Source organism: Rhincodon typus, chromosome 31 (assembly GCF_021869965.1).
Source record: "Rhincodon typus isolate 14 chromosome 31, sRhiTyp1.1, whole genome shotgun sequence".
NCBI lineage: Eukaryota > Metazoa > Chordata > Chondrichthyes > Orectolobiformes > Rhincodontidae > Rhincodon > Rhincodon typus.
Window position 1 is genome coordinate 22,139,378 of NC_063362.1, and position 10,410 is coordinate 22,149,787.

Consider the following 10,410-nt stretch of genomic DNA (forward strand, 5'->3'; position numbering starts at 1 on the left):
GTTACAGAGAGGGGTATGGGGTATATCAGAGCGAGTTACAGAGAGGGATATGGGGCATATCAGAGAGGGTTAGAGGGTGGTGTGGGGTACATCAGAGAAGGTTAGGGAGCGGTGTGAGGCATATCAGAGAGGGTTACAATGAGGGGTGTGGGGCATATCAGAGAGGGGTGTGGGTTATATCAGAGAGGGTTACAATGAGAGATGTGGTTTATATCATAGAGGATTACAGTGAGGGATGTGGGGTATATCAGACAGGATTATTATGAGGGTTGTGATGTACACAAGAGAGTGCTTCACCTACATTTTTCCTTCTGTATGGATCAGCTTGGATGCCACTTCTCTTTATTCCCAGCGTCAAGCTGGTGTTTGCACTCACCTGAGAGCAGCCCCTTCATCTGCCAGCGCCCTGTTCTCACGCTCAGAAGCTGTGATCTGAACCACCAGATTGGCCTTCTCCCTGGTCAGTTCTTCCCTTTCTTTGGCAGCTCGGAGCAGGGACTCGCTGCTGCGTTCAATCTCACAGCGGACCTCGAGCAGCTCCTCGGCCAGGCTGTTCTTATGCCGGGTCACCTGTGGGGCAAACAGATGAGAGGATCGGAGTGCCATCACGGGCCTTACACACAGTGTGGAACGGTGTCTGCTTCTTCCACACGGGTAAGGGCGGCTCACTGTGTAACTCTATGCCGTCGTTGCTAATTTGGCAGGGGGAGGAATTATTAGCAGCAGTTTCTCTACCTGTGCGAGCTGACCCTGCAGTTCCCCCTTCTCCCGCTGGTATGTCATCAGGTCTTGCTCGAGCCTCTCCCGGCTTTGCTCCACAAGTTGCAGGGAGTGGTCCAGGCCGTGACGTTCGGTATGCAGGTCCAGCTTTTCTTGCTCCAATCGCACCAACTCATCGCGGATCGAGGCCTTTTCCTGTTCAACTTCTTTCTTCTGTCCCAGCAGCGTGGCCTTTTCATCCTCTAGCTACAAGACAAGCAGCAGAGAGTAAAAGAGTTTAACTAACGAGGTGATCGCTAGCTCACATATTAGTCTGCTGTTACTCCCACAACTTCTGGTGGGTCAGTGGTCAGTCGCACTGCTCAATGTGGAACCGAGCCAAAAGTCCGAGGTTCCACCACAGTGTGCGTTTGTGGACCTCAGCTGAAGCAGCAACAGGGATTCTTGGTTAGGGAGGGGAATGTAAGTTGGGCTTTCTGCATCTGATCACTGCCCTGTGAACTGCTTGGAAAGAGTGTGCATGTGCTGTATATGTGCTGTGTGCATGTGTATGCGTTGTGTGCGTGTGTTGTGTAGCATCCGTATGCACAAAATGGAACCAGGATGTGATGCTGACCACCGTCGAACAACTCTCCATGAAGAGTGGTGCACAAAGGATGTGGAGGCACTGGAGAGCTGCCGGTTCCTCTGGAACTCCAGTCCAGCGAGAGATTGAATATTTTAAAAAAGGTGATCGATCTAATTCTTAAGACTGAAAGGGTTGGGGACAAAGTGGAAACAGGGCACAGAGTTGGCTGATCAACCATGATCAGATTGAATGGTGGAGCAGGGCTGAATGGCCTACTCCTGTTCCTATTCCCTTTGGATCAATGAGGCTCAGGGAGAAGAGGAAAGGAAGAGCTGCTAGAGGGAGGGCAGGTTTGACGGTTGAGGCACACAGTTTCCTGCTTTCTTACCTCCAGGATGATCTTGTTCAGCTGCACTTTGTCCTGGGCCAAACCCTCGTTGAAGGCGCTCATCTTGGTCAGAGAATCCCGGAGGGAGGCCTGCTCTGCTCTCAGCTTGTTCAGGATGAGCTCCATCTCAGCGTTTGCAGTCTCCACCTGGGGAAGAACAAACAGGCACAGCACCATTTAATCTGACACAATCCCAACGTTCTGCACTCACACTTACTCAATGTCAACAGCAAAACTGAGGAGAATGTTCCATCTGATTCCTCTTTCCCACGTGCCTAACTCCATTTAGGTGACACCAGGGGAGCACTCAGTCCTGTAGGTGAGGGATTTCCTTCCTCTGTGTTTTTCTTACACGTCTGACTCTGGGCTGGCCAGGGATTCTGCTCACAACGCTCTCTATTGTTTCCATGGTCACAACCACTTGCACAGTACAACCACTCACACAGCACACACAGTTACCCAGTTGCTGAAAATACATGCTACCAAAAAACAATTCCTGAACTTTTCACGGTGGGCAGGGCCAAACATAGGAACAGGAGTAGGCCATTCAGCCCCTCGAGCCTGTTTCAATGAGATCATGGTTGATCTGTGGCCTAACTCTATATCCTTGAGTCTGACCCACATCCCCTAATACCTTTGCTCAACAAAAAAAAATTATCTAACGAGAGAAATCAGAATTAACGTTTCAGGTCGAGTGACCCTTCCTCAGTTTTTTTAAAAGGGTCACTCGACCTGAAATGTTAACTCTGATTTCTCTCCACAGGTACTGCCAGACCTGCTGAGCTTTTCCAGCAATGTCTGTTTTTGTTTCTGATTTACAGCATCTGCAGTTCTTTTGGTATTAAAAAAAAAATTATCTAACTCAGATTTTAAATTAACAACTGATCCAGCGTTGATAAGTCCAGGGATATTTACAGGATCTACTCAATCACTGAAACAATTTTTGGAAATATAAGAGAAGCTGACTTTTTTTTAAGCTGTCTTCTTTCAGCGTGAACATGACATCAGCAGACAGACGAGCAACATTCCAGCTCCAGTATTGCAGTCTAACTCCAGTCTGCGTGAGAGGTAGATAGACAAGTAAATTTCATAAAAGCTTAGAGGTGCCTGACTTTAGGATAAAAATGTGTAGGCATTACAGAAGGTGCAGAACACATTCAATGGGATGATTGCACAAATGAGGAACAATAGTTAAGTAGTTAGATTGGAGAGGTTGGGACAGATTTTCTTGGAAAGACATGGTTAAAAGGAGATTTGATAGAGATATTCAAAATTATGAGTTGTGAACAGACAAGATAGGGGAAAATAGTCAGAAGGAACAAGGGGACACAAATTTTTGGTAATTGGCAAAAGAAACAATGGAAAAATGAGGAAATACCTTTCCTTACATTGATTGTGTAAGATCTGGAATGGGCTGCCTCAGTGTGGTGGAGAAATATTCAATCCAGGCAGTCAAGAGTAAATTGGATTATTGTCTAAAAAGGAAGGATATTACAGGCAGAGAACTGGGGGAGGGACACAAGGTGAATCGCCCCTACGAGGAGCCAGTGCCGACTCGATGGGCTGAATAACCTCCTGCTGTGCTGTAACAATCACGTGATAGACTCGCAGTGTTTTAGTAGATCATTCCAAGCCCTGGTTTGTCACCCATATGTACACATCACTCAACAGATCCCAGAGTCAACTCCAAACCTGTGCGCCAGTAGCTGATCTCATCCACGTTTAGCAACTGAGAACAGAAGGTTAGGGTCAGAGAAGGAAGAATCAGGCAGGGATCCTGCTCATTGTCACCAGACAGGTCACCAAGAGCCTGTGACCAATGCACTGTGAAAACATCACCACATTTCCTCAGAGACAGTAAGAACTGCAGATGCTGGAGTCAGAGATAACACGGTGTGGAGCTGGAGGAACACAGCAGGCCAGGCAGCATCAGAGGAGCAGGAATGTTGACACTTCAGGTCAGGACCCTTCTCCACTATTTATTGTCTGGTTCTACTCTGACTCTTCCTTGCCCAAATGTACCTTGCTTAGAGCCTCTTCAATTCCGGCCTTCTCATTCTCCAGCACTTCCTTGTCCAGTGCTGCCTTGCTCAAGGCCTCCTTCACCAGCACCAACTCCTTTTTCATACTTGAGTTCTTTACTTCCATCTGCTCAAGCATCTTGTGGCTGTCAGGGGGGAGGGGGGAAAGCAGACACAGATTCAGAACGGTCAGGCCACAAGGCCTGGCTTTAATTCTGAAACCCCGCCCACCAAACCAAGCCTCACTCACTCTCGCTCGATCTCCTTCTGCGCCCTCTCCTTGTCCTTCAGAATGTCCTCCTTCTCGTCCTCCAGATTGTCTCGCTGTCGCTGGAGTTCACTGTTGGCCAGCTGCAATTTCTCATTCTCCTGCCGCGCCGTCTCCATCTGCAGCTGCAGGGACTGAAGAGACTTTTCCAAGTTCGACTTCTCACTTTCAGGAAGGAAAGAGATCGAACCAGAGTGATTACAGAGAGGGAAGTGGAGGGGCGGGGGCAGTGCAGAGAACCGGGGGGGTTTACAGCGCAAGGCGCAGTGGATTGGTTACGGCAGCAAATTACCAACTGTAGTTCTACATCAAAAAGCCAGAGAGCGAGACTGAGAAATCGAGATCCAAAGAGAGCAGAGAAAGGTGAGAGAAATACTGAGAGAGAATTTGACACGTTTACCTTCCGAGCAGGTCGGTAGAGGAGCGGAAGCGATTGGCATCGCGCCTGGCATCATCCTTGGCTCGCACCAAGTCTTCAGTTTCCTCCTTGAGCTTCAGGATGTGTTGCTCCAGGCCCCGGCGCTCATTCTCACTGTCGCCCAGCTGCTTCTTCAGACTGGCCACCGTGTCCTGGCACACCTCGTGCTTTGCACGGAGCTCCTGCCAGAGCAAACACAAAAACCCGCAACAAAAACTTTTCAGGAGTGATCAAAAAGGAACATCTTTCTCACACAGCGCAACTGCAAGCTGTGCTCTCCAGGACTGGCAAGTAGTTGGTAACCTCATCTCTCTGCAGTGCATAGGTACTGTCCCTCCCTCTGGGACAGGAGGTCCGAGTTCAAGCTGCACCTGGCCGGTGGGTGCAGGTACAGTTACAACATTTAAAAGACATGTAGATAAGTACATGAATAGGAAAGGTTTGGAGGGATATGGGCCAAACGCAGGCAGGTGGGACTAGTTTAGTTGGGGAACATGGTTGCCATGGACCAAAGGATCTGTATCCGTGTTGCATGACTCTATGACTCTAATGCCTGAACAGGCAGATTTAAAAATTAATTACAATGCTACACTAGATGCTAATGATCCATTAAAGCAACAACCTTGAGAGTCTCTTGCATCCAGTACTTCCGAGGGTCTGGGAGTATAGAAATGAGAGGACCGGTAAAGTTTTGCAGTTTTGTTTTATTCATTCTTTCATGAGATATGGGCATCATTGGCGAGACCAGCATTTGTCACCCATCCCTAATTGCCCTGGGACAGTGTGGCCAGCTGGGCCATTTCAGGGGCCAGTCAGGAGTCAACCACATGTGCTGTGGGTCAAATAAAGACACATTATATGGGTATGGATGGCAGATTTCCTTCCTGGAAGTAATAATGCTATTTTACAAGGGTTCAGCATGAGAGGTAGACGGTCCCATTCCTCGGTCTGTCAGCAGGGAAGAGGCTGGTCCATCACATTGTCTAAAGAGTATGCCGGGATCTTTCATGGTACCTATATGTTCTGGTGCTATCTGATCCAAATCAGATCCAGTGCCCTCCCCTGCGATTGTTCTCAGGATCTGATGGTAGCGATGTAGTAGACTCTGCTTCTACAGAAACTATTCCCAGCCCTGGTAAGTTTGGATTTGGATAATAAAGGGTTGAAGTGATATGTGTACTACTGACCTTTGTGTTCTGGAGTCCCAGAGGTGAGGTCCCAGAATGAGGTCTCTGGTTCTGGACCCTGCTGGAATCCATGTGTTGGGATGGGGGGGTGGGCATAGCCATGAGGCCTTCTGTGGCTGAGTAGTCACTAAAGGGTCAAGTGGATATCTGGGTTAAACATAAAAGGGCATTCTTGATCCATGCCCCCAAGAACAGTCAATGCCTTCAAGAGGCAAAACTGGGCTGAAGAAACCAGGACCATAAGAAGATGTAGCAGCAGAAGTAGGCCATTCAGCCCATCGAGTCTGCTCTGCCATGCAATGAGATCGTGGCTGATCTGATAATTCTCAACTTCGCTTCTCTGTCAATTCCCCCAACCCTTGGTTCCCTTACTGATTAAAAATCTCAGCCTTGAATAGCCTTAAAGACCCAGTCTCTACATCCCTCTGAGGTAAAGAATTTCACAGATTCACAAGCCTCTGAGCGAAGTAAATTCGTTCTCATCTCTATCTTCAATGTGCGACCCTTCACTCTGAGATTATTCCCTTTGGTCCTAGACTCTCCCATAAGGGGAAATAACCTTTCTGCATCCACCCTGTCAAGTCCCCTAAGAATCTTGCATGTTTCAATAAGCTTGCCTTTCATTCTACTATATCCCAATGAGTATAGGCCCAAGGTACTCGGCCTCTCCTCTATACCTGGGATCAGCCTAGTGAACCTTCTCTGTACAGCTTCCAATGCCAGTACATCTTTCCTTGGATAAGAGGACATAAAATTTCTTCCAATCCCGTCATCCCATGATCACGAACATCACGGTCTGTAGTTGTCTCTCTACCTGGATCAGAAGTTGCCTCTTCTGCACAGCAGCTTGAACAGCCGAGTACATGGAGTCCGAGAGTCCTGGCGAGAGGTTGTGTCGCGGTGAATGGCTGCGGCGGGGAGAGGTCCATCGCCGTGGAGAGGGAGTGCGCAGGCTGGATGTGAGCCCCAGGGGACTGAGCAGGGAGGAATCCATTTCCGTGACCTCGCTGGTCCGCTCAGCGGCCGGGAAGGGAGCCCCACGTTCAGAAATGACCACCTGGAAAAGGGAGAGTTTGGGCAACGCTGGTCACCATGGGAACAGACACCCGAGACAACCTGCGGACAATCAACAATCCTGACCCTTGCAAAGTCCATCACAGCCCAGCAACAGGTCGAAGTACTTACACCATGGAATAACCAAGTCAGGGAGGTCTCTGCCACGGTATAACCAGGTTACACACTTCTCCCCAACCCAACACCATCGGTCAAGATTAACAAACAGTGGAGTAAAATGGTCAAACCATGAGACAGCCTAATCCCCCACGTTATAAAACTCAGTGTGCAACTTATTGAGAATTTAACAAACTCAAAGTAACAACATATAACCTATGAATTTCGATACAAAATGTACAGTGAAGCGGACCTTTCAATTTTATTCTGTAGATTAAAGAATCCTTCTAATTTCAAAAAATTGTAATTGTTTACTCACTGAAACATTCATAATTGTGTAATCATTTTAGATTTTATTTTTGACAACCATTTACAACTATGCTTTGAATTCTAATTGCTGGTTTTGTTCAAATGGTCATCAATTTGGCACTTGCAGCCATGATGGTTTTTCAGTAAACCAATTATCTACCTACTTTGGCCACTGATTTGTTTTCCCTTTTTGCCATAGGTACTTGCTGCTTTCTAAAGGAGTAAATGTCTAATTGTAGCCCCTCAGTTACTGTCCCCACTCAATTGGTGGTGCGTTTATCAACTGAGCGACTGTAATGAGCGTTCTCAAAGGCAGCATTCAACAACCAACCTCATTGGAGCTAACGAAAAGTGTAATTTTTATTGGATGGCAGCACTATAAGGTTCTGTCATCTTCCTGTCTTCTTCAAGAGATTCCGAACAAAAACAGATGCCCAATCTAAGCGGGTCTGCCCAAAAAACACCATAGTGTGTCAAAGCCCAAAGTGTAACACAGCCTCCCCCTGACACCGAGAGGCTCCTGTATCACATACTGTATTGAAATCAGATGCTGTGTTTGGGAACTGGATGCAGCACATGGGATTAGTACGACTGTTCATGCGGATGTTAAGAACCAGGAATCATTTTAAACAGAAGCATTCTGCTTTTTTAAAAAATTCTTCCTACAATAGTGAATCACAATCTACATCCACCGCCAGCTCACACCCTCACCTGTGTGATGTCTCTGAGGATTTGATGCAGCGACTCCAGCTCTGCTTTGGCAGACTCGATTTCAGTTCCATCCTGACCAACCTGGGTCTCAGCTCGGCTTGCCTCCTGTAACCACAAAGGGCCTGTTATCCAGCACTCACTATACAGCACAGCACCCATCCATTTAGCACCAGGTCACAGTCCCACTCTGGATCACTGTATAATAAATTCTTGCTATAGACCAGTTGATCAAATTGAATGGACTGATGGGTTGAATGATTGTTGAAATGGGCAAGAGTGCAAACTACTTGTTTTTGGAGTGAGGCATCTAGATATTAAGATGTTAAAATATCTCACTGGTATGAGACTATTACTAGGATTTGCAGAAGAAAAAGTACATATCTTATGGAAACCTATAAAATTTTCACAGTACAAATGAGGAAAGGATGTTCCTGATGATAGGGGAGTATAAAACCAGGGGTCACCGTTTAAAGATACAGGGGAGGCCATTTAGGACTGAGATGAAGAGAAACTTCTTCATCCAGAGAGTGGTGAGCCTGTGGAATTCTCTGCTGTAGAAAGTGGTTGAGACCTAATTATTGAATGTTTTGAAGAAATTAGATCTAGGTTTGAAGGTATCAAAGGGCATGAGGTGAAAGCAGGATCAGGTTAATGAGTTAGATATAGTAGGAACTGCAGATGCTGGAAAATCTGAGATAACAAGGTGTAGAGCTGGATGAACACAGCCAGCCAAGCAGACCTATGATGCTGCTTGGCCTGCTGTGTTCATCCAGCTCTACACCTTGTCATCTCAGGTTAATGAGTTGTATGGTCAGCCACGATCACATTGAATGGCAGAGCAGATTCGAACGGCCGAATGGCCGGCTCCTATTTTCAATGTTTCGCAGTCAGGGCTTGAGTCCATCGTCCCCACACCCTCCTTCCACCAGGTTCACCCACCAGATTCTCCACCATCTGGTTCAGGCTGTTGATTGTCTTCTCCTTCTCGTTATTCTGGGTGGTCTGTTGTTCGACAGTCACCATCAATTCTGTGATCCTAGAAGAAACACTCATGTTTATGTTATTATGTTTAACCAGCATCGTCAGCAATTGCTTCACACACACAGGCACATCCCTGGAAATATATCGCGTTCCTCCATTGTCACAGGGTCAAAATCTTGGAGCTCTCTACCTCCGCTACAGGTGTTCAGTCACCACGTGGGCAGCAGTGGTTCAAGGTGGCAGCTCACTACCACCTTCTCAGGGGTGGGGGGCTACTAGGGATATGGAACACACATTGGCCTTGCCTGCGATGCCCACATCCCAAGAAAGAATGAGAAAAAGCAACACCAACTGTAAGGTTGTTGGGATACTGGGTAACACTTGGCAAGTAGGAACTAAAGAGGCATCAGAGTGGAATATTCCAGAATAGCCTGCTGGAAAGCCTGAGGCGTGGGGGAGGATGGAGTTTTCAGACTTCAGCAAGGGTGGTTATCCTGGTGCTTTGTGTTTGAAACTCAACAATCTAAATCAACATCAAGAGACAACAACAGGGCAGGCAAGGTGCAGGCAAAGGATATTGTTAAAATTTGGCCTCTTGGGGACGAGAGTGTTAAATTTCTACTGCACCTCCATGCCCCAAAGTGCTTTAAAGCCAATGATCAACAGTATAGTTCCTTTTGTAATAAGACACGAAAGTCCATAGTCCCAGAGGCTGGTGCAGAGCTTAACCTGAGGGTCACCGTGCCTCAGGGAGTGGGTGAGGTCGAGAATGAGGGTCCTTCACGTTAACCACAGCCAGACTAGCTGTCTAGTCAACTGAGCTAACCAACCCCTTAGGAAATGGTTTTAATAATTTCAGCACATTCAGTTACAGCGTATGAGGCCACTTGGCCCATCATGGGTCTGTGCTAGCTCGCCAAAAGTGCACTTCACTTGGTGCTATTCTCACACCATCACCCCGTAACCCTGCATGTTCTTCCTTTTCAGATAATGGTCTAATGTCCTCCCGAATTCTTCAACTGAACCTGCTTCCACCAGCCCCTCCTAAGTGCGCTCCAGGCCTTAATCCATCTCTGTGTGAACAGACTTTTTTCTCACATTGCTCTTGCTTCTTTTGCCAAGGGCAAAGTGACTCAGGAAATCTCCATGTGCCTTGGCCTGGTTTTATATCACTTGTATTGAGCCCATGGGCCCAAGAAGTGAGCTTTATGCTGATATTCGCCACAGTCCCAGAGGAGCATAGGGCTACTTTCTCATTACAGAGAGAGACAACTGGAGACTGGTTTAACTGGAGGTCACCGCATTCCAGGTGAAGGGAGAGGTTGAGAAGGGATGGTAACCTCAGGTAGTGTGGGAATTGAACCCGACCGTTGGCATCACACTGCATTGCCAACCTCCCATCTATCCCACTGAGCTAACACTACTTTATTCTGGTGCCACTGTCGCTGAGAACCCCCCAGCTTCGGGACCCCTTCCCCATACACATCTGACTCGAAGCCAAGCCGGACGGTCCAATTACCTCGTGGGTGGGGATCGTGTCCAGGCTGAAATTCTGTGGTGTCAAAGATCTGCTGCACCCAGACTTCCACACCTCCCGTGTGCTCCTCAACTCCCGGAGCACCAGCAGGTTGAAAATGTCTCCCCCCCCCCCCCCCCCCCCCCCCCCCCC

General features: G+C 47.7%; 1 protein-coding gene across 1 annotated transcript in view; it reads right to left on the reverse strand.

Annotated features, from left to right (window-relative positions):
• LOC109926942 (rootletin) overlaps positions 1-10,410 on the reverse strand; it is a 77,112-nt gene that overhangs the window by 42,409 nt on the left and 24,293 nt on the right. Inside the window, exons 10-18 of the mRNA XM_048614893.1 lie at positions 8,700-8,796; positions 7,761-7,865; positions 6,385-6,627; positions 4,366-4,565; positions 3,948-4,130; positions 3,699-3,843; positions 1,677-1,823; positions 736-966; positions 377-570 (exon numbers count right to left, since the gene is read on the reverse strand). Coding sequence (XP_048470850.1) covers positions 377-570; positions 736-966; positions 1,677-1,823; positions 3,699-3,843; positions 3,948-4,130; positions 4,366-4,565; positions 6,385-6,627; positions 7,761-7,865; positions 8,700-8,796 — 1,545 coding nt within the window. The remainder of the gene's footprint in view (positions 1-376; positions 571-735; positions 967-1,676; positions 1,824-3,698; positions 3,844-3,947; positions 4,131-4,365; positions 4,566-6,384; positions 6,628-7,760; positions 7,866-8,699; positions 8,797-10,410) is intronic.